Genomic DNA, 27439 nt, shown 5'->3' on the forward strand with positions numbered 1-27439 from the left:
CTGGAAGAGCAGTTAGTGCTCTTAACCACTGAGCCAACTCTCCAGCCCAGCCTGGATGGGTTTTCCTTTTACACACATCCTGTAAGTGTGACCCTCTTAGTATGGAGTATGTATAGACTATGAGCAACCAAAGAGGGGAAAAACGAATCCCAGATCCACGACTTCAGCAACTCAGGGACCAGTGCGGATCTACCCACCCATGTATGTGTAGTCACATGTATGCTCATGCAGGCACCTGGATGTATATGATATGACACTGAAACCCGCATGCCTTTGTACATGCAACTGGACTGGCACACATGTGACACACAAGTGTAAACAGTTAAATAAGAGCATGTATGAACATGCATGCACACGCCCACAGAAAACGCACTGCGTGCCAGCTGCCGTTGTAGCTCCACAAACAGTGACTCATTGTCTCGAACAACAGTTTGATGAGGCAGGTGATGAGACAAGTGTCTCTTCTCTCCTTCGTACCAGTGAGGGTAAAACAGCCAGCAAACAACTGCTCATGGGTGCTTTGCAGTGAGCGGGATGAAGGGGTCTGAAGCATTTTGCTGAACACGCACGCACAGGCACAAGCACATGCACACTCACCACACCATGCTGTTTGAGTGGGGTTCACCCCAGACGTCTGTATTTTGGTTGGATACAGAACAGAACATCATTTGCTCATGCTAACAGGGCTCCGGGGAACAGACTTGGATTTGAACCCAGGTTCTATTAAATGTGCCCTTTTTGCTTCACCTCTGGGGGCTTCAAAGTCTTCCTTTCCAGAACGGTAGAGATGGGTTGTGTCACTTGCCTCTGAATGTTGGCTGAGCTTGTGTGTGTAAAGCTCTCATCCCAGGGTGTGGCACGTATTAGATGCTCACACCTGGACCACCATCATGTCATATCTGCCCACTCTGAGCCTAAGGGCTTCCTAGGGAGAAGTCAGAACTCTCTCCTGCTGCCTTATTCTACAAGGGTCTGGCAATCCTGGGTCTGGGACCTCCCTGGGTGCATGGGCATCTCCTCCCAGAACCCCTACCCCATTACTCTCTCTCCACCCAGCTGGCAGCTCAGTCACAGCCCCTGCACACTCCAGATGGCAAAGGGACCAGGAGGAGAGAGCAGGAGAGGAAAGCCCACAGAAGAGGCAGGCGGAGCCTCACTCTCTTAATATGCTGGCTGGAGAAGGAGGGGGCTGCTGGCTGGGACGTCAGAGGCCATCACTCCCCGGGGACTGTTAAAGTCGCCGCACTACCAGAGTATTTGCAGAGGTCCCCTGACTTCTCCACCACCTCCTGCCACCTCCTGGGGCCACCTGTTCTGGGTATGTGCCCCCAGGGAACCTGGTGTCTGTTTTCCCCCAGCCTTTCCCGGACTCCTCTCCTCTCCTTGATTCTACTTCACTTTGCCTCTATTTCTTCCACATTTTCTTGTATTTCCATCATCATAACTGCTCCCCCCTCCTTCCTGATTCTTTCGAATCCCCCTTCTCCGTCTCCCTTTGTTTGCCTCTCCTTGTCTTTTTCTCTGACCTCTGACATCCTCTTTCTTTGGCCTCTGTCGTCTTCTGCCATCTGACCTTTCCCATGTCACCCCCTCCATCCTGTGTCCGCTGCACTCAGAAGAGGGCCTGTCCTGCGTCTGTGGGCATCTCCTGAGCCCAATATTATGGGATTGGTAATGAGGGTGTTTGGCCAGAGGGGATGGCTGTCTGTCTCCTGGGCAGATTCGACAGAGCCCTGGCTTTGAGGTGGTGGCACCTTCCCACTCCAGAGCCCAGTCTGAATTAGCCACTGTCTGGCCACCTCTCATCACCTAAGCCACTGAGTCCAGGGAGCAAGGAGGAAGTATTGAGTATCGGGAAGAGAGCTGGGTCAGAGGATCTCTGCCAAGTTCCCAAGGAGCATCCTCCGGACTGGCAGTGCTCAAGGAGAGTTCTCAGGGTTTGGCGTTCTCACACCTCTTCTAGGCAGCAGCTCTGACTGCACCAGACAGGTACACCATCCCAGACAGGTATGCCTCTTCTGTACAGCATCGTGGGCCTTGCGGGCCTTCTCCTGTGGATGGGTCACACAGTGGGGGCCTTAAGGATGCCCAACACCACACTGGTCCAGGGCCGACCCAAGAACATAGCTGTGTGGCCCCTGTCTGGCCTGGGGGTGCCCCGGCACCGCCGGAAGCGTCACATCTCTGCCAGGGATATGAACGCCTTGCTGGATTATCACAACCACATCCGGGCCAGCGTACACCCTCCTGCTTCCAACATGGAGTATATGGTGAGTCCTAAGCTTTCCCTGCGCACCTTCCAGCCAAGACCAGATTGTTCACTGTGGCCCAGGGTGGCTGACTTTGAAGAGCTAGACCATCTGCCTGCCTGTCTGGCCCAAGCAAATGGTGGTGAGAATGGGTGATCCATTTTACAGACGCAGAAAGAAAGGCCCTTGCATAAATCCTCAGTGAACGGGGTGAAGGTAGGAGATGGGGAGAGAGGAATACTATCTGCAGAGGACCTTGGGACTATTCACAGAACCCTCTTCTTCCAATACTGCATCTTATCTGTTTTCCAAATGAAGGAATTGGGAGTCCGAGGACAGGTTTGCCTAAGGTCGCCTAGCCTGCATTGCAAGCCAAGTCTGCCTGCTGCTAAAGCGGGAGTTTCCAATAACACAATATGTGGCCCAAGAATTTTGCTCCACACTGGGGATTTGCAGGGGGTAGAGACAGGAGCTTCCTAGGCTATTGTCTCTCAGCAGAGGGGGTTGCTGGACACACCCAGGCCATTCATTCCCAGCCTCTGTGGAAGACCGGCACCGGAGTATCTTGGGCTGAGGAATGCCAGGAGCTGAATCTCAAGTGTCTTTTTCAAAGAGTCAGCCCTAGTGTCCCCCAGCTTAGCCTTCCAGAAGCCAAACCCTCAGCACGGAGGAGGAGGAATATCCTTCTATCACAGTTCCTCCCCAGGACCATTGTCCCCAAAGCCTGGAGAGATCGGCTGCCAGCACAGAGACTTCTTTAGGGAGAGAGATAGCCTCACACCTGCCTAACTAGAAGTGGGGCCCCTCCCAGGATTCTCTTATGTACTACCTCCTACTTAGATGCAGTGCTAAGCCTTCTGGGTACTTTAGAGAATAAGGTTCATTCCCTCAAGAACCCTTCTGGCTGGGGGAGGGGGGTAGGTAAGAGACACTAAAGTCTACAACAGGATACAGAGCCCTCATATCACGTATCAGGAGGTTAATTGTGAAGGGACCAGACAGGAGTCAGATAGCAGGGAGCTGGGGCCTGGGGTGGGGGGGCATCATTTACTTGTTTGCTGACTTATTCATCTATTAACATTGCAACCGCCACACAGAAGGCCCCCCAGTTCCCAAACAAATGACACATTTAATTGAGCACCAACAGTATGGGCGGCAGTAGCCCCAACAGATGTTTACTTATTGCCCATGGCATAGAACACAGGGCTCAAACTGACTGGTCTCTCCAGGGAGGAGAGGTGGCAGCAATGGGGGTGGGGGGAGTGTTGGGCTTCCTTTAGCACCTCCATTTCTTGTTTGATTGGTGGCTTACACCACGACTCAGGTTGTGACTAAGCAGCTCTCCCTCCTTGGGCCTTCCAAGCGCCAAGAAGGTCTGGTCAGTTTCCACATTCCCACATGCCCCGAGCTTGCCGTGCGTCATGTTTGTTCGATAGCTCATTTCCTTGCTAGACTGAGTCCTCGGTGCCAAGGAATATTGTTCAATATTTGCTGAGTGAACAAATGCTAACAGAGAGAATTCCAGGGAGTCAGCGTTAGAAGGAAACTGGGTTTTGGGGTTTTGTTAATGTTTTATCATTTATTTTTATGTGTGCGGATGTTTTGCTTGCCTGTACGACTGTGCACGCAGCATGTGGGTGCCTGGTATTCAGGCAGGCAGGAAGAAGGCATCAGGTCACCTGGAAATGGACTTACAGATGGTTCTGAACCTCCTCGTGGGAGCCAGGAACTGAACCCGGGTCCTCTGGAAGAGCAGTCCCCCACCCACCCCCATGCTCTTAACCACTGAGCCATCTCTCTCCAGCCCTTATTTTGTTTTAAGACAACATCTTGTTAGCAGTGGGAAATGTTAGCTGCCTTGGTGTCCTTAAGTCTCGGCTGGTGGGAGACTTTAAGCAGGCCCTAGAGGGCCAGGGCTCTCTTCTCTTCTGGAGTCTCCACAGTTTCTCCTGTCTTGTTATCCTGCCTTAACTTCATGTAGTATCAGTGTCTCTAGAACTGGAATTATAGGCAGTTGTGAGTTGTTACATGGGAGCTGGGAACCAAAGTCAGATCCTCTGAAAGAACTCTACGTGGTCTTCCCCTGTGAGCCAACTTTCCAGGCCTGGGAGCTAGTATTTTGGGTTTTTTTTCTTAAGATTTATTTATATGTGAGAACACTGTAGTTGTCTTCAGACACTTCAGAAGAGAGCATCCCATTACAGATGGTTGTAATCCACCATGTGGTTGCTGGAATTTGAACTCAGAACCTCTGGAAGAGCAGTCAGTGCTCTTAACTGCTGAGTCATCTCTCCAGCTCTAGAATTTTTTTTTTTAAGATTTTTTTCCCCCAGCTATAAACTGTGAAGATTTTCCTCACTGGAAACTTATGTAACTATGAAGAAGGCTAAAGAGGGGAGGGATTTATACATGTCGATGTGGAATACTCACTAGGGTGACCTGCCTTGTCAGGTGAAAGGAGTCGGGTGTAGAATAGAACACGCAGCCATTTGTGTGTCTGCATAGCTGGGTATACAGAGTATTTCCGATTGGAGACTGCCAGGGACAGATGCAGGGTGGCTTAGAGGACAGTCCAGGGGTAATGAAAGATATAGGCTGGTCCACTTTGCCTTCTTTTCAAATCTTGTTTTCGAGACAGTGTCTCTCTGCTATGCAGCCTGGATTGGCCTGGTGCTTGCCTCGTAGACCAGACTGTTCTAGATTTATGGAGATCTTCCTGTCTCTGCCTCCCGAATGCTAGGATTGAAGGTATGAACCACCACATTCTGCCTTTATTTTTTATTTATTTATTTATTTATTTTTGGTTCCTTTTTTCGGAGCTGGGGACCGAACCCAGGGCCTTGCGCTTCCTAGGCAAGCGCTCTACCACTGAGCTAAATCCCCAACCCCTTCTGCCTTTATTTTTAACCTGAATTCCTTGCAAGTTCCCATACTTTAAAGGAAAAAGGTCTTGAGTTGAGTTTTTAAATGAAAATACTGGCAACGTAAGCTCAGTGATTCCTCTTCACTCCGAGCTCAGCCACATGGAGGGAGAACTGATAACGATTAAATAAATGCCCCAGGATTCCAAACTGAGCTTGGGGCTTTCCGTTTGAGGTCTAGTGAGAAAGAAAGAGCCCTGGACTCAGAGCCGGACACCCGAGCATAGACCTTGGCTCAGCTGAGGATTTGTGCTTGACTTGGGAGTCTGTCTTAGCCTTGGTTTTCTAATCTCTAAAGTGGGTGTATTGATCTCAGGAGATGGAGAAAGCACAGTGATGGGTAAATTGGCATTTCTGCACCAGACTATGGTCATGGTGGCTATTTTCCCTCGGATAAACCCATGGTCTTTCCTTCATCAGGTTTGGGATGAGCAGCTGGCCAGGGCTGCTGAAGCCTGGGCCACCCAATGCATCTGGGCCCACGGACCCTCACAGCTGACGAAGTACGTGGGCCAGAATCTCTCTGTCCACTCCGGCCGGTGAGTGAACTTCTGCCCTTTCTTCATTTAGTCATTGGACAAATGTACTCTGAGTACTGACTCTGGCCAGGCGCTATGCACAGAGGTGGATACTGTGATTAACTGGGCAGACAAGCACTGCACATATGGAAGCCCGTTCTAGTTAGGAGACACAGGCAATGCAGGCTGGACAAAAGAGAGCTCCTGCCACTTCAGAGAGTGAGGATGGATTTGAAGACTCACATGCGCAATGAGGTGATGAGGGCTTCAGGGAGTGGAGCTAGGACAGAGTGGGGAGGTGAGTACGTTGGGCGCAGGAATGGCAATGAAACTGAACTGCTAGCCTGGCTTTCTCAACATTCCAGCTTCTGAGACAGAATGTGGGTGCCTAAGGTCTGGGGTGTGTGTGTGTGTGTGTGTGTGTGTGTGTGTGTGTGTGAGAGAGAGAGAGAGAGAGAGAGAGAGAGAGAGAGAGACAGAGACAGAGACAGAGACAGAGACACAGAGAGAGAGAGAGACAGAGAGAGAGAGACAGAGAGAGAGAGACAGAGAGAGAGACAGAGAGAGACAGAGACAGAGAGAGACAGAGACAGAGAGACAGAGAGAGAGACACAGAGAGAGACACAGAGAGAGAGAGAGAGAGACAGAGAAAGAGAGAGACCTGAGAAAGTTATGCCTATATTCCAAAATTGGGGTTGGGGGTTGTTGACCTAGGCTATTTCTAGATGGGTGGGTTCCATAATCTAGCAAACTTTAAAGACTTACAAGGCTGAGGAGAGGTTCCACTGGTAAAGTGTTGTCTTGCAATCTCGAGGACCTGCGTTCAATTCTCAAAACCCGTGTAAGAAAGTGGAGCACAATGGCGCATTTCTGCAATCCCTGCACTGGGGAAACAGAGGCAGAGGGTTCCCAGGGATCCCTGGCTAGGCAGACTACCCTAATCTTTGAATTTTAGGCCAATGAGAGACCCTGTCTCAGAACACAAGGTAGATAGCATCTAAGAAATGATACCTGGGAATGACTTCCAGCCTCTAAATGGACACACATGCCCCACGTGAACACATGTTTGCACCTGTGCACACAAACATACACAGAAACATTTCAGAGATGCCCGCGTGGCACAGTTTTATCCAACAAAGTAAGGACATTAGGCAAACACGACCCTCCCTATCCTACCAGTTTGCCATAACCCAAGCAGGGGTCAAGGTTGGTCCTGACTGAGCTCCTCAGACCATTGGGTGCGTCTCTACCTTCCCATGTCACCAGCTGGTTGGAGACAGTGCGAGGCCCTGGGAGTCGTGACTGGTCTCTCAGAGCCCTGCAGAGCTGATTTGATGGCCGTGGCCTTCCCCTGGCTTGCACACCCTCTCTTCTACTATGAAATTCTTCCTGTGTCACTCAAATTGCCTGATGGCCGGCCCCTTTGGAGCTCACAGAGGAAGCATGTTGACAAACAGAGGCACTGTCGCACATTGCCAGTGTGAGCGCTTCCGGGTCCACTTATGATAGTTATGCCTATCCGCTAAATACAGTGATGAAGAGTAAGACAGAACACCAATGGACAGCCTGGGAAAGGAAGGTTGACACGTAATTCCCTTCAGAAAATGCAGCTTATTTAGAGAGTGGTTAAGTCAGCGGTTAAGGTGAGTTCTGCTTTATGAAGACCCCAAATCACAGTTACCTGCAGTTTCAGCTCTGAGGGATCCAACACAACACTCTTTTTTGACATCCCTGGGATGCTCATACACACACACACACACACACACACACACACACACACACACACGCCCACAATTTAAAATAAAAATAAAATATTTTAAAGAACATTTTACATTTAAGTGTATATGGGTATGCCATATGGTTTTCGTGCCCTAAATCTGAATCTTCTGGAAGACCTGAGCCACCTCTCCAGTTCCAAAATGTAGTCTCTTTTAAAGTGGGAGAATAAGAGAGCCAGGGAGAGCCAGCTGTAGTGGCAAGGCCTTTAATCCCAGCACTTGGCAGAGGCCGAAGCAGGCTGATCTCTGTGAGTTCAAGGCCATAGAGAGTAAGTCGATGCCATCGAGGGGGATGGTGAGTGGAGGCCAGAGACTCTCTTCAGAGAAGTCACCAGAGAAACGCCCCAGAACAATCCCAAGAACAAAAGGAACGTCATACTTCTGTAAGTTTGAGGGACTGGGCAGGAAGTTTCTTGTTAGCACACCATCAAGCTACAGCATTAGACTGCTGCTAAACTGTCCCAGAGAGAGCGGCTTGGGAGGTGGCCTGGTCTCTTCAGGCTAAGGACATTGTCAGCTCTAGCTGACAGAGAAAGTCCTCAGACCCCATCAGGTAACTTAGCCTGTGGAGAGCTTCCTGGGTTGGTCTGATGATCCAGCATGCCTCTCCTTCCCTGAAAACACGAGCTGCCCCCACAACCTGGCTCTTTGCCCAGCTTTATTGAGCATTTACTATGTGCCAGGGACAGGTGAGCTCTCCACAGTTCTTCAGAACAGAACCATGAGGTAAGTATGACCATGTACATTCTTCATTTTACAGATGGAGAACGTGATGGAGAAATGAAGTGATTCACCAAACAAGTTGGTGAGAGTGACTTTTCCATCCTCCATCACCTTCTTCCATGTTCTTGGCCTCCCTAGGTACCGTTCCGTGGTAGATCTTGTGAAGTCTTGGTCTGAGGAAAAGCGCCATTACTCATTCCCAGCTCCAAAGGATTGCACCCCACACTGCCCTTGGCTGTGCAGCGGTCCTGTGTGCTCCCACTATACCCAGGTACCTTCTTGTTTGCCACTGAACAGATGGTAATGGGGGACGGCAGGACGGGAACTTTCCCTCTGGGCCCCATGGGCTTTCTTTTGTTTCTCTTTTTGTAGACTGGCTCACTGCCTGTACCAAGCTGGTCCCTAACTCTCCATCCTCCTGTCTCAGCCTCCTGAGTGCTGGGACTGCAGGCACTCCCACTATTCCCTGTGTGTGCATTTTCCTTTACATAAGGTGTACGGTCCTGGAAAGCTGTGCAGACGATGCATTGAGATGAACTCTATCGAAACATGGGCTCTCAGGGGCCTGGAACTCATCACAGACATCATATGCATCATTGTTTTGTTTGAAATATTTTGGGGTATCTTCTGTCCCCCAAGACTCTTACTGTCTGTTTTGTTCTTGACCGAGCTACCCGTCAGCTCGTTCCAACTTTCTTAAAAAGCAAAAATAGGTGGCAGTGGTGCTCATGTCTCTACGCCCAGCACTTGGGAGGCAGAGGCAGGCAGATCCCTGTGAGTTTGAACTCAGCCTGGCCTACGTGTTCCAGGCTATCCAAGGATACCTAGTGAGGCATGATCTGAAAAAACAAAACAAAAAAACCCCCAGCAAAATCATGGGGCAATATTATCTCCATCTTCCTAATGAAGCACTGAGGTACAGAGAGGATTAGCGTCTCAGTCAAAATCTCACAGCAGGCAAAGCTGAGTCAAACAAGTGCTATTCAAAGGTTTGTACTTAACCTTCTTGTAGTAGCATCTGCATGCTCATGTTTCACTGTGTAACAATGCGACACAGATTCCTTACTGTTCGTTTCAGTAAAGTGTGATTTTTTTGGAGAGACATTCCATCACAGAGTAAATGCCTCAAGCCATGCCCCCCACCCCATTAGGATGCAGCCATGACCTCTTCCCCCGTCCTCCAGTCCCCAAGCCCAAGACTTCACATAATATACTCAACTGGAATGGGGTCCGTTGCTGCCCAGGGCTCCTTCGAGTCTCAGCTTGCCTGTCTCTGTGCTTCTGCAGATGGTGTGGGCCTCCTCCAGTCGGCTGGGATGCGCTATTCACACGTGCAGCAGCATCAATGTGTGGGGCAGCACCTGGCAGCAGGCTGTGTACCTGGTCTGCAACTACGCCATTAAGTAAGTCCTGCCCCGGGGTTGCTTCTATTCAATACTATAGGGGTTTTGGGTATTTAAGAGAGTCACCTGACAAAGGGTTGGTTGGTTGGTTGGTTGGTTGGTTGGTTGGTTGGAACAGGGACTGGGTCTTGCACGAGTTAGGCAAATGTTCTACCGTTTAGCCACAGCCTTAGCCAATAATCCTTCTTCTGAACCTGGGGAGAAAGAAAAAGATCAGAAAGAGAGAAAAGAAGAGAAAACCAAAAGGCAGAGCCAGGGGTGGGGTGGGGGCGACTGTGGCCTGAATTGGTCCATCTGTCCCCCGTCCCCCAATGTCTGTGCTAATACTTCACCACGAAGCTAGCCTTTCACACCAATGCTAGGCATTACCAGACATATGCAAACCTCTCACGGGTGCAGTGCTAGCCCCCTGAGCTCACCCCAAGAAACAGACAATAAAAACACCTGCGCCCTGTAGGAGGACGGATTGCTTGGAAGAGCACACTCAGCTCTCAGACTCAATAGATCAGGAGCCGTCTTTACAAGAGAACAGCAATAAAAGTTTCCCTCCAATATTAGTGTTCAGGCTTGTGAACATTACAGATTTTCACTTTGAAATGAGGAGAAAGGGACCTGCTTTGGTGTTTTCGAGACAGCTCTCATTCTGTATCTCAGACCTGGAACTCGATGCTTAGCCAACAGTGGCCTCAGACTTGCAGATTACATTCTGCCTTGGCTTCCCCAGTGCTGGGGTTAGGAAGCATGGCCACCCGGTCTAGCCAGTATCTACTTTTTGGGAGCAGGACCTGTCCTCAAATGGTCAAACAAACAAACAAAAACAAAATCCAAAGAGCTACTTTGATTCTATCAAAAGGCCTCTTCACTCCCAACCTTCCTAAAAATTTAAAGGTACTTTTTAAAGTACTTTAAAAGAAGAAAAGGAAAAAACAAAACACGAGGCTCTCTTGTAGCCCAGGCTAGCCTCGAATTTTCAACAAGGATGACTGAATTTCTTGTCCCCCTACCTCAGCCTTCTGATTGTTGGGATTATAGGTGTGTTCCCCTCATACCTGACTCCCAAGAGCCCTTTTTAAAAGTATAGTTTATAGTATCTGGCACTAGCCCTGATATCCATGGACATTCCGAGGAGTTCAATGGTTGAATGAATAAATCAATGAAACCTGTTATAACATCGGAAGTACAGATTTTCCTGATCACTTCTTACTCGCCAGGCCTGGTGGTGCCTGGCGTAATTTCAGCACAGGGAAGAGAAGCCACAGGGTCAGAAGTTAATGGTCACCTGGGCTGCATAGTGAGGCCCAGTCTTGGCTACAAGATACCCTGTCTCCAAAAGAAAAATAAAACAAGCAACATATAATGCCAGCACAATACTTTGAGGAGGAAATCTTTAAATTTTAATTTTTTAAAAATTTCTAAGTTATTTTAAATGCACACCTAAATGGAATAAAGTAAAATAAAAAATTTGAATCCACATTATTTTTAATTTTTTTTAAATTTAATTTATTTTTAAAGTAGTTTAAATGAGTATGTAAATAAAATAAATTTTAAAAATTTAATGCATATCATTTTTTAATCTTTTTTTAAAAAGTTTGCTTTGTTTCACTGTTGTTGTTCTGTGGTTTTGAAACAGGATCTCTTTACATGGTCCAGGCTATTTTGGAACTTAGCACATAGCCCGAGCTGGCTTCAGCTTCAGCTCCCCGAGTCCTAGGATCTCAGAGATGCGCCACCAGCCCTCTAGCTAGGGTTCTCAGATGGTGATGGGGTTCTGTAAGGCAGGAATCTGAGGACAGTGGTCCAGGGCCAAACCTTGTTTGTGGCCCGTTTTATAAATAAAGTTTTATTGAAATTCAGGGATATGATCCCTTTATCTCCTCTACAGCTGCTTTCACGTCCCAGAGACACATGCATACACTAGATAAACGAATAAATAATAAAAAACCTAAAGGTTGTAGTGAAATATAACATAAAATATACTATGGAGCCTTTTAAATGAAGAGTCAGTGATAATTGTTATCGCAATACTGTGTAACCAGTGTCGATTTACTTAGTTACTTTTTATGTTATTTATTTATATTACAGACATTTACTAATTTCTGGGGGTGGTGTGCACAAGTCAGAGTGCACCTAAGGAGGTCAGAGGAAAACTTGTTGGAGTTGGTTCTCTCCTCCCACCTTGTGGGCCTGGGGATTGAACTCAGGCCATCAGGCTTGGCGAGTGACTTGACTAGCGGAGGCATCTTGCTGTGTCTGTTCTTCTGTTGAGACAAGGTCTCATGTTGTCCAGGCCAGCTTTTAATTCATTAATTAGCTAAGGATGATCTTGAACTAATCCTCCTACCCCCACCTCCAAGCATGTACCTCCCAACCTGTTATATACGTGGTGCTGGGAACTGAGCCCAGGGCCCTGTGCATGCTGGGTAAGATCTCTAACAACTGAGCCACAGGCATCCCCATCCCTTCTAAACTTTTTCCTTTTTCCATCAGCCTACAAGAAACTTTGTAACCATTAGACAATGAGTCCCTCTTCCCTCTGCTAAAAGGTGGTGGTCTTTTGAGAGCGCAATTCTAGTTCAGAGCACCTAGAATCTGGGGGCACTCGGGGAACAAGAGAATACCGAGCCTTACATGATGTCACTATTTGCCAAGCACGATGTGGCCCCCGTGTGCACAGGCTGCATTGTTGCTCTTCTCTGCATCTCTATGGAGGAGAGATCTTCCAATGTGTTTGCAGAGAAAGACACCAGGGCTTACCGAGATGCCACGCTCAAAGGTCACATACGCAGCTAACCCTCCTGGATAAAACATGAAAATCTGTGAAGGCTATTTGCCCTAAACTCTTCTGTCCCCTAACCCTGTTTCCCCTGGGTCTGTTCTCTTTTAGGGGCAACTGGATTGGGGAGGCACCTTACAAGACTGGGAAGCCATGTTCTGCCTGCCCTCCCAGTTACCAAGGCAACTGCAACAGCAACATGTGCTTCTCTGGGCTCAAATCCAACAGGCTCCCATGGGTCTGAACTGGCACAATGTTATGTTGCCCCCAGCTGAACCTGGCCCTTGAAAGATTCCTCCCCAAAGATGAGAGGGAGAATTGGGCAGTCCCTACAGTTCTTTATAAATCCCTTCACTTTAACGTCTTGTATGTATCAAACGAGTCTCCTCTTCCTTCCTTAGTAACATATTTGTTCTCTCCCATATCTGGAGAGAGCTGCACTTTTGTTTGTTTTTGTTTTTCAAGACAGCACTTCTCTGTGTTGACCACGTTGGCCTTGAACTCAGAGATCTACCTGCCTCTGCCTCCAGAGTGTTGGGATTAAAGGTTTGAGCCACCATGCCTAGCAAGACCAGCAGTTTTCTTTTGTCTGATTATCCCGAGCTGGGAACAGAATAGGAAACTCAGTTTGTGACTCTCAGGCCTCCAACCCCAGACTGTGCACCCAGTGAAAGGCATTCATTGAACAGTCTCAACCTATCGCTCAATGTTAGAGTACTTGCCTGAGAAACGCCGTCCAAGCCGGGTGTGACGGTGGTGCACACCTATGATCTGAAGGTTCAGGAAGTAGAATCCAGAAGTTTAGCAGCTGAAGGTCACCCTCAGCTACATAGCGCAAGTCCTAACTTATTTATTTTTTAAAAATGTGTGCACATCACATCCCCACCCTTGGTACGTTTTTTTAGAACAACCACAGAACTCAGGCTTTTTTTCTAGATGAGGACACGGAGGGCTAACTTCATACTTCTTTGATCTTCCTGGAACCTCTCCACAGACACAACTGCAGGTTGACCAAGGAGCTATTTCTGCCTCTGCCTTTCTTCCCTACAGCAAATGGATTTGCCCCAGTCTATCTTCTGATTGCTCTACCACTGCACTCCATTGCCCCACTCGGTCTACCCCGGTCCATCTGCCCTGCTCCATCTTCACTCGATTCATATGCCCTGCTCCATCTTCACTCGATCCATCTGCCCTGCTCCATCTTCACTCGATTCATGTGCCCTGCTCCATCTTCCCGATTCATCTCCCTGCTCTGATTTCCTTTGGTCCTCCTGTCCTGCTCTGGCTTCCCTCGATCCATCTGCCCTGCTCCATCTTCACTCGATTCATCTGCCCTGCTCCATCTTCACTCGATCCATCTGCCCTGCTCCATCTTCACTCGATCCATCTTCCCTCGCTCCACCTGCCCTGCTGTCTTCCCTCGCTCCACCCCTGCCCTCTCCCTGCCCCTCTCTGTTCCATCTCTACACAGCGTCGTTTTTCATCCGAGGCTCTACAGGTTGGTTCTCTCCTCGGTCTCCCTTGCAATGTCATTTTCATTCCAATAAACCATTTCCCCTCTCTCCACCCCATCTCACCCATAGATCATAAAACACAAAAGTCCTTTTGTCTCGAGAGACAGTAAAAATCTCCCCCTTCAGACCTTGCCCTCGTGCTGGGGCCCACTCCCTGTAGGCTAGAGAAGGCTCCATTCAAAGAAAGTGCCCAAACTGGACAGAATACCCACCCCTTCCCCCTCAGAGCCTCTCTGGAATCCTGAGTCTTCTCTCTGGTCATTTCTACCCAGGCCTTGACTGGTGCTTGTCACTCTCCCTGCTTCCTGCTTCCAGAGAGTCAAAAAGCAAGAGAAGAAAATTGAGTTGGGTGAAAAAGGGGTGGGGGTAATGGGGTTCCCCTAGGAGCAGGAAAGGGGGTGAACACAGCAAAGCAACACACGGGTAGATATTGCTACTCCTCTTGGCAGAAGAGGAAGGGTGAGTGTTGATTTTCACACGGTGGAAGTGAGTGAAAGAAGAGAGCCAAGGACATGGCTGCAAGTTTGTTATTCCCGATCAAAATCCTACCTGGGATGGCAGCACTAAAATGTGCCCCTTGGGCTGGGGATGTAGCTCAGTTAGTACAGCGCTCCCTCAGAATGCCGGAAGCCTTAGGTTCTACTGCTGGTATCACATGACCCCCCTGCCTGTGAGCCTAGCACTCAGGAGATGCAGGTGGGAGAACCAGAGGTTCAGGGTCATCCTTGGCTACAGAGGAATTTCAAAGATTTCCTACACATCCCAGTCACACATGTAAATGCGTTCCCCCTTTATCCATGTCAAAGCAAATTTTTGCTTTAATTGATTTTATTTTATGTGTATGAGTGCTGTGACTGCCCACATGTATGTCCAGATGTGCACAGCTTGTGAACCTGGTATCTCAGAGGCCAGAAGAGAATGTCAGATCGCCTGGAACTGGAGTTATAAACAGTTAGGAGCTGCCATGTGCTGGAACCAAACCTGGGTTCTCTGCAAAAAGCAGCAAGTGCCCTAGGTCTCTTCGGCCTCTTTCTCTGACTTCTTACGAAGGGATGGTTGAGTCCCAGAGAGGTGAGGGCTGTGAGCTAGAGGAGAGGGTGTCTGGCAGTGCTAAGACTTGAAAGAATATGCTCTCTCTCTCTCTCTCTCTCTCTCTCTCTCTCTCTCTCTCTCTTTCTCTCTCTCTGTGACAGAGAGGGAGGAGGGAGGGAGGACCCATGCCAAGGAGGTATGTATGGAGGGGACAAATCATGAAAAACTCTCTTAGGGATCCATCAGGGGTACATTAAGATCCTATCACTGGAGTTAATCAATGGCACATGCTTTTCCTTAATTCCAGCACTCAGGAGATAGGCAGGCAGATCGCTGTAAATTCAAGGACAGCCTGGTCTACATAGCAAATCCCAGGCCAGCCAAGACTATGTAGAGACCCTGTCTCAAACAAACAAACAAACAAACAAACAAACAAACACAAGATCGCATTAGTGGAACGACCCCATCAGGTTTCACTGGAGAAGACAAGGCCTACATGAGGACCGGATTTGTTGAGAGCCGCACTGAATGCTGGGAAAGAGCAAACAGCTATTTCCCTATAGAGGTAAAGAATGAGATTGGCTTGAACCCGAACACTAGCACTGGGAAGGAAATCTAGTGAACTTCCGAGAAGAGATTGAGGGGCTGTAGACACTGTGCCCATGATGGAAGGGCATGAGAAGTCAGGTTGAGAGTTCACTAATACAGCTCTGAGGGCTGGCCCTGGCTCTGCTATCACTGAGGAAGGCCAAGCCTCTTCCTGTTGAGGAGGAGAATGGGAAAAGTCCAAGGAAAGGGAAGTCTGGAATAGGAGAGGAGGGAGAACCAGGAGAGGATTTGGGGCAGTCTAAGGGGATGGGCTGAATGGTTGGCTGGGTGTAGACAATAAAGAAAGAAAAATCCTCAGATCCTTCCTGGCTTCAAGTTTGAACAGGGAAGGGGGTTAGGAGAGAAGCAGAGAGGCTAAGATAACAATCTTGGAGATTTAACCTGGATGAGAAATAAAATGTAGACAGGAAGGCACTGGCATAGGAGGAGAACTGGGGAAGCAGAGAGCTGGAGACAGCCAGTGCCCATCGTCGACAACTGGAAGTGACTGGAAGGGTGTACTGGGAGGAGAGGCTGACAGAAAGACTTTAGCTGGTTTTGGAGGTGGGAAACCCACCATGGGGGAATTGCTGGAGGGAAACAGGAAGAACTCAGCAAAAGGATTGTCAAGAGAATAGCAGAGCTGGAGTCGCTCACTCCTCTGAGTTTCGGGTTTGTCGTGTGAACAGTGCTCGGACACGCAGTGATCTAGATGACCACAGACGATGGCTGAGAGATCCAACCGTGGGCCAAATGAAATGGGTGTCAGCAAAAGGAACAAAACCGAGAACCAGCTGACAGGTTGTCGAGTGTGAGAGAAGGCTCAGACCAGACCGCAGGGGTCCACAGTGGGTTTCCCATAGGATGGAGAGCAGAAGACTGTATGATTAGTTCATCTATCCCCAGGGTTTAACACAGAATACCACACATAGTAGGCACCCAGTTGACCTGTGAGATGAATGGTGGGCCAGCACTGTGACCCCAGATCTTTCTCTGTACCCAGCATGAGACTCGAGGCAAGCAACATCTCTCTACACCTCGATGTTCTTCGTTTATTTACTTCTAGATTAACTTTAGCTCATGTGTATTATGTGTATGGGTGTTTTACCTACACGTATGCCTGTAAACCACATGTGTGCCAGGTGCCTGTGAAGGCCAAAAGAAGGTACTGGGTTTCCTGGAACTGGAGTTAAAGATGGCTGTGAGCTAACGTAGGTGCTGGTAATCAAACCCAGGGTCCTCAGAACGAGTAGCCTGTGATTTTAACCACTGAGTTCTCTTTCCAACCCCCTCAAACACCTTTGTCTCAAGGCTTAATGAACCCAAGCAATGCCTAGGTTCAACTCCCAGTATCCAGTCTGGTATGCAATAAACTTAGTTCTCCACCCTCCCTCCCTCCACTACCCCTCCCTCGACTTCCCCACTTTTTCATGCTCTTACCGCACCCATAGTCCAGAGCCATAAAACTCCACCCATGATGGTCTCTCCACAGCTCCCTAGGCCCTCTGTTCAGCCTCCTCTTTCAAGTTGGAGAGCTGATGTTTCCAACATCTGGCTTCAGGCTCCCCTAACCCCAGAATCCAAGATTGGGCCTGAGTGGACCTCCGGTCTAGCCAGGTTGCTGTTGCCATGACAAAAGCGACAATCCCCAGCCACAGGTTCCCTAAGTGACTGGTTACTCTTTAACGTATCCACCCACCTTGGGTGATTAGAAGAATCAATAAGATAACCGGGCGGTGGCAGCTGGCTGTGCTCACTGCCTTCCTGGTGGACCGGCTCCCCTGGCCCCTCTGCTGCTGTGTGTGGGCCCCCAGCTCCTCCATGCTCCCCAGTGTCCAGCTGGGTATACTTGGTCATGGTCAGTGTGAACGCGCCCCTCGGGGCTCCAGTGGCGAGTCCTTATGGTAAGTAAGGGTGATATCTGGGGCTGGGGATGGCTGGACAGGGTAGGACCACGGTCAGGTTATGGAGCCTACAGGACGACAGTATGTTTCCAATGGGCTCCAAGACCCTCCAAGGGTTCCTTTAGAATGACTGGAAGCTCAGAAGATGCTGGGCCTGGCTCAGGTCTCTGACAAGGGGATGGCTGTGCAGGAAGGGCTGGGAAGGGCTGCAGGAGTCTGCAGCAAGGGGTTAGCTCTTTTTGAGGAGGGAAGACTTTTCTGAGAACCTATAGCCAGGGAATCTTTTCATAATTCTATAGAAAGGAAGGGTCCCCGTACCGATGTTCAAAATCCTCTGAAGACAGTGTGAACCTGTTGATGTAGTCAGCTGGGGTGGGACCTCAGTGGATGAACCACAGGGACAACGCGTTGGCTCCTCTGTCCCTTCCTGGGGGATGACGCTGAAATCATAATCCTGCAGGGTCTAAGGGAATTGAGCGTGATCTTGCCCTGGGTAGGCGAAGCTGGGAAAACGTGCTATCCACTGACCACAAAGGCTTTGGTGACCAGCACCCTGGCAATATGGAACGAAACGGCAATATGGAAATCAGAATTTATAATGGGGTGCTGATGCATGCACGGCTCTCAGTTGCAGCAAAAACCTGCGGATGTTTCTGATAACAAAACGGATGTAGCCCTATATATGTACACATGGGTTTGTATTTGCATAGAAAATTCCATGGGAGGATGCAGAGAGACTGGTGCCGGTTTTGTTCCTGGGGAAAGAGATCCAAGAGAACGTTTTTCCTCTTGAGACACATTCTAGATTAAAAAAAATAATAATAATAACTTAGTGTGTTTCATGGAGCTAAATTGCATGTGCAGCACACACGTAGAGCTTGGCCTCCGGAATGCTGTGCATGTTGGCTCTGCTTCTGGTTGAGGGACAATCATCTGAGGCTGTTCGTGTTCCTGTGCCTTCACTGTTTTTATTGCCGTGGAGACAAAGTTGGAGTTGTGGATCTATAAGGGTGACCCTTATAGATGGAGGTAGGGTGTAAGGCTCATGACATCACACAGACTGTGTAGACTTTAAATATTACATAACAGCATTCTTTTAACAGTATATGTTTATTTTTTATTTGTGTGCACATATGCTTGCATTATAATGTGCACATGGAGGCTACCCCACCACCCTCAGGGGTCGGTCAGCCATCTTCTTCCATCATGGGAGTCCCAGGGATTGAACTCGGGTCAACAGCCTTGTCAGCAAATACTTTTAACCACTGAACTGTGTCTTCAGCACCTCGATACCATTCCTAGCTGAGGATAGATGGCCAGTGACTTCTCAGGGACTAGTCTTGTGACTTGCCTGAGGATTCTTTGCTTTGACTCACCAGTAAGCAGGAGAACGTGACACAGAGGACACAGGGAAGGTGAGAATCAAATGCCTGGGACCCATCCCAAGTACCCTCGGTGTGACCTTGGAAGAGTCATTTTCCCCTCTCAACCTACTTCCTCTTTTGTAAAATAGAGTTGATTTCACTGGATTAGAGATTACGGAAGCACAGTTAAAAGACTAGATATACTTTAATTCATAGCTGTAAGACTTCGTTGAATCTATGGCCAGAGGAATTGGCTCTGGAAGGGGCCAACAACACATGGCTTCTGCAAACTCTAGTCTTCCCACCGGGCTGGAGAGATGGTTCAGTGGTTAAGAGCACTGACTGTTCTTCCAGAGGTTGTGAGTTCAAATCCCAGCAACCACGTGGTGGTTCATAACCATCCGTAATGGGATCCAATGCCTTCTTCTGGTGTGTCTGAAGAAGACAGTTACCATGTACTTATATATAATAAGTAAATAAATCTTTTTTAAAAAAAGAAAGAAAAGCCCACAGATTCCTCCTAAAGGATAATGTAGTAAGAACGTCACTTAACAGCATCTCTGTCTCCCAGGTCTATACTTAGGATCATGTGTCCCTTCCCTTCAGGTCTTCTGCAGTGCTTAACAAGTGCTGGTATCGAACATAGAGTTGGCATGTACAGATGGATGGATGGTTGAATGAATGAGTGTATGTATAGATGGATGTTTACATAAATGGATAGTTAAATGTATGTATAGGTAGAAGAATAAATGAATGATAGATGGATAAACAGATGGATGGTCTGATGGATACGGGGATAAATGGATGGTGGAGTAAATTGCTATATGAACAATAGATAAGTAAATGGATGTATGGATAGATGGATGGCTGGATGAATGGATATATTGTCAAATGGATAGATAGGTAGAGTTGAATGAATGGGTGGATGGAAGGATTGATGGGTGGATGAATGGATGGATGGGTGGTTGAATGGTTGAGGGGATAGTTGAAGAGATGCATGGTTGGGTGAATGGCCACGTGAACAGTTCAATGGCTAGATATTAAATAGGTGGGTGCATTTACCCATGGATGGCTGATGGATGGTTGAATGTGTGGTTTGATGGCTGGATGAATGGGTGTGTAAATGGCTATATGGAAAGATTTAGATAGTTTATGGATATATGGATAAATGGATGGTTGGATAGATGATTGAATATATATGTGTATATGTTATGTATGTATAAATATATATGTAGATGGATAGTTGAATATGTACGTATATACATGGGTGTATGAATATATATGGATAGTCTGTTTTCCCATTTAATGATCACAACAGTTAATGTGAAACAAACAATATTGTTATCTCCAAGGGAGGAAATAACAACAACAAAAACCTCTAAGGCTCAGGATTTTAAAACGCACACACACACACACACACACACATGCACATACATATACATATATATCTGACTTGAGATATGATATAGTCACATGAAAGGGGGGCTCCAATGGCCAGAATCATAATACATATTTCCTATAACAACTGAATTGTCCCAGAACAGTGGAACATTTTCAGTGATGCATGCATGCATGCGGCGGGCATGTGTGCGTGCATGCGCATAGGTATGGTGGTTAAAGCACCCCATTTTACGATAAAGATAAGTCTCAGTTTGCATCCCGGTTTTGCCCTCTTTCTTCAAGCTGTACTATTAAATTCCCAGAGCTGAGAGTCCATCTGTAAAGCAAACTAGGGAAACTTGCTGAGAATCTCCAGGAAGAGTCCTTATTTTGACAAAAGAAAAAACAATCCTTAAAGGAAAACAGCAAAACCTTGCCTTGAGGACAACAGTGGCCGTTCCTGAGGTTAGCAGGAGAGGCTGACCCTTGGGTGAAGGCTGGAGACAGCAGAGACAGCAAGGAGCACACGAGTGTTCAGACTTGTGCACGTCCAGTGTGTCCACAGTGCACTTGATTTTGACCTCACACTTACCGTCTCTTGGATCAGATGTGAATTGTGACATCTGTCCCCTGACTAGACTATAAACTCCAGGAGGTCAGGGACGATGGTGGCTTGCTTGGTCCTCACGAAACTGACGGACTCACTGAGTATTGGATGAATCCACCAGGACAACTGTAGCAAACAGCCACAGAACAGTGACTCTCAGGGTCAGCCAGCTCTGAGTACTTCCTGTGCTCTTCATCATCCTCTGCATTAGCTTTTGTACCTTGTGTCTGTCCCAGTCTACAACCAAAGTGGCCCAGGATCCGGCACCAGATCGCCTGTTAGATGTCTGAGGCTGCAGGAGGCTGGAGGGGATCCCCTTCAGCATACTTGGGGGTCATCTTCTTTCTGTTTTTTTTTTTTCACTAACATCTGCCAGTTTAAAAAAAAATCAAGTTTCCCCAGAAATCTCACAGCACTTTCCTCAATTAAGGAAAGCTCAAAGTCAAGGCGGGAAGCAACAGACAGCTAAGGTTGCTTGAACCCTGCTCCTCTCTTGGGCCCAGCGCACTATTGCTCCACACTGTTCTGAGGTTTCTGACCTCAGCACTATCTGCATTTTGGCTGGATAACTGTCACAGAGGGCTATCCTGCATCCTGTAAGATGTTAAGCACCAACCCTGAACTCTGCTGTACTCAGTAGAGGCCAGTCATACCTCTCCCCCATCAGCCAAGGACACTGAAAAGTCTCTTGATTCTAAACAGGTGTCCCCCAGGACACATGTCACATCCATCTGTTACATGAGATCAGAAATAACTACTGGGCAATGGCTAGGACAGGAGAATACTGGGACTCATGGGTCGGCGTTTGCTTTAAGTGCCAGGGTCTAGCTGCTAGCTGTCTTTGGAGTTGTTCTGGGCAATCATGAGGATAAGCTGCTGTGGTGGCACACATTGTGTGCTAATCTGACTCCTGGCTTTGTTTATTTCCTGTCCCTGTTGACTTTGATTCTTACTTTGTCCCCTTGGTAGTAGTCATTTCTGCTGCTACTCTGATCTCTTTGAGGGCTAAATCTGTGTAGTCTGATTCTTTTTTTTTTTCTTGTATTTGCAAGATTTATACAAGAGCTTTCTATAGGGTAGGGGTCTATGTAGTCTTGGGGGAAGCTAATTGAATGGAAGAATCAATGGAAAGATGGATGGAGGGAGGGTGTATGGAGAGATGAATGGAGGGATGGATGGATTTATGGATGGATGATGGAGGGATGGAGGGATGGAGGGAGGTGAGGAGGGTGGGATGGAGGGAGGGGGCAGGGATAAGCAGTATAGCAGCCCCTGCCAGTGCTTAGGTCAGGACAGGTAAGGCGAGATGAGTCATTTAAGCCACTAGACAACAGTCCTCCATCATGGTTTCTAAGTGTCAAAATGAGCCCCATGTTTTCTTCATGGGATAAAGGCATCATCTTTTGACCATCAGGAGCAACCTTGGCTCAGAGGCCATTGTCAGACGCACTCTGCATAAGTGGCTTTCTCACTTAAAGCCATGCAAAGATGGGCTCTCGCCATCATCCCTCTGACTGACCCTTCCGGGATCTTGTGGGAGATCTCATCTTACTATGTAGCCCTAGTTGGCCTGGGCTCGATATGTAGACCAGGCTGGACTCCAACTCACAGAGACCCACTTGCTTCTGCCTCTGGAGTGCTGGGATCAAAGGTGTGCAACGCCACACTCGGTTTAGGTTTTTACTTTGTAGCCCAGGCTATCCTGGAACTCACTCTATAGCCCAGGTTGGCTTTAAACCTGCAGCAATTCTCCTGCTTCTGCCTAGTTAGGATGCTAACATGTGTGTGCCACCATGTCCAGTTGAGCTAATGAAGCAAGATAGGTTCAAACCATAGCATTTTGGGTGGCTTTGAAGAATGACAGACCCAAAGTTAAATAGAAGCACAGAAGCCAGCCAATGACGGGGTCATGTCCACTACCTATGGACGCTTTGACTCTTCCTTTCCAAAGTATAGCCTTTCCCACCACTCTCCCACCCCCCTCCACACATCTTTCCATCTTACCTCAAAGCCTCTGTGATTCAGGTTCACAAGCCTGGCTGCACGTGGGAAGCTTTTGTTTTCTGTTTTAAATGTGTGCGTGCGTGCGTGCGTGCGTGCGTGTGTGTGTGTGTGTGTGTGTGTCTGTGTGTGTGCATGAATGTGTGCATGTATATGTGCCTATGTGTGCTCCCACACATGCATATATGTGTGTATGTGTGTGTGTGTGTGCGCGCGCGCGCGCGCGCGCGCACGCATGCTCCGGCTGTACACTCGTACCACAGATCATTGTAGTGGTCAAGGGACAATCTTGGGTGTTAGTCACCTTGTTCGATGCAGGGTCTCTGTTATTCACCGCTGTTCGCACCAGGCAAGATGACCCAGAGCCTCTGGGGAGTCTTCTGTCTCTACCTCCTATTTCTCCCGTAAGCTGGAATTAGATACACGCTGCTACATATGGCTTCTCATGGGTTCTGGGCACTCAAACTCCAATCCTTACGCATTGAACATTAAATGCTTTATCCACTGAGCCATCTCTCCAGCCTAAGGGAGACTTTCTTAAGCTCTACACCTGGAAGATGAAGTCTATGCATCTGTCACTTTTTGTTGATGTCTGTATGTGACTTTAGGCATCCGGGTCAGCTGGGATTTGGAAGCTATTGCCTCACTTCCTCCCACAATAGCAAAGCGAGAAATGAGTTCCCAGAATGCCTCCTGCTTCCGCCGCGAAGCCTGCGCAGCCATCACTTCTCCGTGATCTCTTTCATTCCTGCCTTCAACAGCTAGTTAATGAGAAAGAGTGGGCCAGACACCCTGGCAGCCACTGGGAACACAGGAGGCAAAATGCGGCTTCAGAGCTTGGCTCGGTTTGCTGGGATGGTGGATGAGCCAACGGGGACCGAAGAGGGGGAAGTCTGATGTGGACAGAAAACTCTAGGAAGGAATACGGGGGCTCTTAGAGGAGAGGATCCGGGACCTCTTGTCCCTGGGAGAGCAGACTGATAACTTATCCAGACCGGAAAGGTTTAGTGGGAGTCATGGGGAGGGGAGGGAGAAGAGGAGAGAGGGTTCCAGCTTTGGGGACAGCCTATACAAAGGTCCAGAGCGTGGCTGCCTAGCGTGCTGACTTTCGCTTGGCGGCGATTGGCTGTATACCCTTTATGGAGAATGTCTTGGTTCAGTCTGCTCTGTGGCTGGTTTATCTAGTCTCCAGAAGCAACCTGAGGTATTGAAGTACAGACATTGGGCCTTCTGTGTTCTTTTCCCTGACTCAGACATTCCTGGTATGAGAATGGGCCTCCAACTAGGAGAGAGAAATGTTCCCCTTGGGCTGTAACGAGGGTGGAATGCAGTTTACCCACAGTGGATTTTTGTAATCGATTAATTACAAAGTTAATTTTAACATTAATTAATTGTGTGGTGCATGCTACACAAGTGCTCTACCACTGAGCCAAGGCCATCGCCTGTGTTGTTGCTGGAAGGGGCTACCTGGGTAGCCCTGGAAAGGGCCGTGTGCATCTCACACACTTCAGTAATTCCTGTAGATACAGAGAGTGCAGCTGTCACGTGCAAGGGACAGTGGGCCTGCTGTGTGTTAAACATCTTTTTATCTGCTGTGGAATAAACAGGGATGAAGGAGGGAGGGGTGACCGGTTCCAGGAGGCAAGCATTGGAAGGGCGTGTATGCTTGTAGTATACTGGTCTAGCCAGGCTTGGCTGTAATCTCCACGCTCAGGAGGATCAGAGTTGAGTTCAAAGCCAGCCCCTGAGACATAGTGAGTTCAAAGCCACCCTAGAATACTTGAGACTCTCCTAAAACACAAAACAAAGACTTCTACAGTGTCCCAATGAGGGCTCAAAATTCCCAAAGTGACCCTGTGAGGTAAGCGGTGTTGTTGCCCATTTTACAGATGAGGAAATAGAGGCACAGATTAATCAGGCCACTCAGCCAGAGTGACCAAAGGCATTCAGGCAGGCAGGCCCCAGGTTTGTGTTTTTACTGTCTGCACAGTATATAAAGCTTATAGAGCACAATGTGCTCTGAATAGAGGCCGGTAATCAAACGATTTTAAAGCCACAGAGCAGACTGTTCAAAAAGGTTCATGGCCATACTTTTCTAAGCAACGCTGCTTTCATGGTGTCCATGGGGAACAGGGCTGGTTGTATCAGGACATGGACAAACACTTTTAAATCTTTCTGAATTTGCTTTACATCGTGTTTGGAAGATTTATAACGGGCATATTAAGACATCAATAGAAAAACTCCTGGGAGGGCTGGCGAGAGGGCTCAGTAGGTGAGAGCGCTTGCTGCCAAGCCTGGTGACCTGAGTCCGACCCCACAAATCTGTAGGATGGAGAGAGAGAACTGACTCCAGCAAGTTGTCCTCTGACCTCCACACATACACAGGCGCACACAAAATAAACAGAAAGCTCCCAGGTAACTCACATTGGGGTCCCCTCCCGGCTGCTACCGCTTTTCCCCTCGGTTACCCTTTCTTGCTCTTCAGAAACAAAAAAAGAAAGGAAACTTCCCTTGTAAATTAGCACGTGTCCTGCTTAAAGGGGCGCATGCGCTGAAGTTGGAACTCTACGGCGAGGACTAGCAAGGCCTGAGTGAAAGGATGATGGATGATGTGCGAATTCAAGAAGCGTCCGTACTATTTAAAGATCTATATCCTCCTAGTCCTCCTCGTCCTCCTCCTCCTCTTCGTCCTCGTCCCCCTCCTTGTCGTCCTCCTCGTTCTCCTCATCCTCATCCTCCTCGTCCTCCTCATCCTCCTCCTCGTCCTCCTCATCCTCGTCCTCCTCCCCCTCCTTGTCCTCCTCCTAGTCTCCCCACCCCCACCCCCAGAGTCCTGTACACCAGGCTGACCTCGAACTCAGAGATCGCACCTGCCTCTGCCTCGCGAGTGCTGGGGTTAAAGGTGTCCACCACCTGCTGGGCCTATATTCTTTTTCAAAGATTAACATGTACCCTCAAAGAAAGAAAAATACCAAGGAAGTGTTTACATGTAGAGAAAGTACAGCCAATAGTCAGCTGAGTGAAGAACTATGGGAAGGACGGGTGCTGGACGGATGCTGGGTGGATGGAAGCTGGGTGCCGGAAGCTGGAGGCTGACTCTGGAGGAAGGAGGCGGCATCCAGCCCCCCATTCAGTCATGTCCCAGCTGCTTATCTCACGACTCCTTTGAGACTCCCTCCTGTTCTAAGCGCTTTGTAAAACTCCAGTCTTAACCACCCAGTGAGGTAGCCTCTGTAATGATATTATTTCTCAGGCAAGATAGCAAGGCTCAGAGAGGTTAAATCACTCACCCAAATCACACAGCCCCTGAATGACGGGATTTGAACTCCAACCCAGTATGTATGAAGGAGAGCAGAGCTGGCTGACCTTAACGATCAAGGCTACAGAATTCACGAACGCGCGCGCGCGCGCACACACACACACACACACACACACACACTCGTTCTCTCTCTCCTTTCTTTGTACTTGGAAGATACCTCTTTTTTTTTTAATCCCATCACCCCACTGTAACTGGTAAGATTTTCTTTATCACCCTCCGCTCCTCGTCCGGAGAATGGGGTGGGCGATGCTGGCTGTGTCCCATCTGATAGCTCTAAGGACAGAGGGAATTCTGTGATTCTCCAGAGTCTTTTGTGAACTGAAGAGGTGTTCTGTGTGGAAAGCATTGGTGTTACATAGGGGTTGACGCAGATGAAGCCCAGAAGGCCGTGGCTGGCACCTGACAGCTGCTGTGAATAACGGCCATACCAGTGAGTGTTCCTTCTGCTGAAGCCAGTGACGTTGCAGCTGGGTGGAGGTAGCCCACATTTGTAATCCTAGCTCCTGGGACAGTGAGGCAGGAAGATCACAAGCATGTGATTAGCCTGGGTGACAGGAACACCCTGACTCAAAACAACAACAACAACCACCACCACCACCACCACCACCACCACCACCACAAGCCCAAACAAAAATGTTACCCTGAGGGGTGGTTGTGCACTTCTGTAGTACCACCGTTCCCCACCAGGGGCGCAACAGGGAAGGAGAGGCGGAGTCTCTTGCTCTGATGGCGCTTGCCTGGTGGTGAAGGCTGGGGGCAAACAGCTCATGAGTATGCAATTTCACAGCCTTAGGAGAGAATGGGATTGATGGTGGTGGATGGAGGTGAGATGGTCTTAGATTTGGTGGTCAAGGAAGACCTCTGAATGGAGCTCATATGAGATATGATCCAAGTTATGAAAAAAGCTATGAAGAGCTGGGGCGGGGGGCGCGGACAGAGGAGAGGGGGAGAGGGGGATCCGACGGAGGAAGCAGCAAGAATGAGTACAGCCTAGGACGGGGGTGGGGTGCAGTCAGGGTGAGAGTTGGATGTAGGTAAGAAAGCCTGTGTGGCTGGAAAGAGCTTAGAGTCCCGAGGGGGGAAAAAGCCGGAGGGCAAGCCCAGATCTTGTGAGGTCTTTCAGATCGCAACAAATAACTGGGATTTATTATCCTTGTAACACCAAGCACTGACAGGATTAGGGAAGAACCTGTGTGCAGCCTGAGGTCCTAAGACTTCTCTAAGGCTGGTCTTTATCCCAAGGCCTTCTCACATCTGTTCCAACTCTCTCTCTCTCTCTCTCTCTCTCTCTCTCTCTCTCTCTCTCTCTTTCTTTTTTCTCATTCTTTAAAAAAATTCTTTGTTGTTGTTTTTAAATGTATTTAG

General features: G+C 48.5%; 2 protein-coding genes and 1 long non-coding RNA gene across 6 annotated transcripts in view; 2 read left to right on the top strand and 1 right to left on the bottom strand.

The window, feature by feature from the left end:
* The window catches only part of LOC102548241 (uncharacterized), a 32926-nt gene extending 6380 nt beyond the window's left edge, over positions 1 to 26546 (bottom strand). The window contains exons 1-3 of one of the 3 annotated variants that reach the window (XR_005502702.2): positions 26046 to 26546; positions 9409 to 9786; positions 3344 to 3755 (exon numbers count right to left, since the gene is read on the bottom strand). This is a non-coding gene — a long non-coding RNA (uncharacterized LOC102548241). Of the gene's footprint in view, positions 1 to 3343; positions 3756 to 9408; positions 9787 to 12220; positions 12385 to 26045 lie in introns of those variants that run through there. The other 2 variants (XR_005502703.2, XR_591850.4) reach the window with 2 other exon arrangements.
* R3hdml (R3H domain containing-like) lies at positions 1840 to 12609 on the top strand. The gene is made up of 5 exons (NM_001108962.1): positions 1840 to 2270; positions 5591 to 5709; positions 8328 to 8460; positions 9477 to 9592; positions 12477 to 12609. The coding sequence occupies exons 1-5, from the start codon at positions 2010 to 2012 to the stop codon at positions 12607 to 12609; spliced, it is 762 nt and encodes a 253-aa protein (NP_001102432.1). The 5' UTR covers positions 1840 to 2009.
* Hnf4a (hepatocyte nuclear factor 4, alpha) overlaps positions 17245 to 27439 on the top strand; it is a 61539-nt gene continuing 51344 nt past the window's right edge. For both annotated transcript variants that reach the window (NM_001270931.1, NM_001270933.1), the window contains exon 1: positions 17245 to 17403. The gene's annotated coding sequence lies outside the window, so the exon portion shown is untranslated. The remainder of the gene's footprint in view (positions 17404 to 27439) is intronic.

Source organism: Rattus norvegicus, chromosome 3, assembly GCF_036323735.1.
Source record: "Rattus norvegicus strain BN/NHsdMcwi chromosome 3, GRCr8, whole genome shotgun sequence".
Lineage (NCBI taxonomy): Eukaryota > Metazoa > Chordata > Mammalia > Rodentia > Muridae > Rattus > Rattus norvegicus.

Coding starts and splice junctions, on each gene's coding strand:
- R3hdml (NM_001108962.1), top strand. CDS start 2,010: ATGCCTCTTCTGTACAGCATCGTGGGCCTTGCGGGCCTTCTCCTGTGG. Junction 5,710..8,327: donor CTCTCTGTCCACTCCGGCCG/GTGAGTGAACTT, acceptor TGGCCTCCCTAG/GTACCGTTCCGTGGTAGATC. Junction 8,461..9,476: donor TGTGCTCCCACTATACCCAG/GTACCTTCTTGT, acceptor GTGCTTCTGCAG/ATGGTGTGGGCCTCCTCCAG.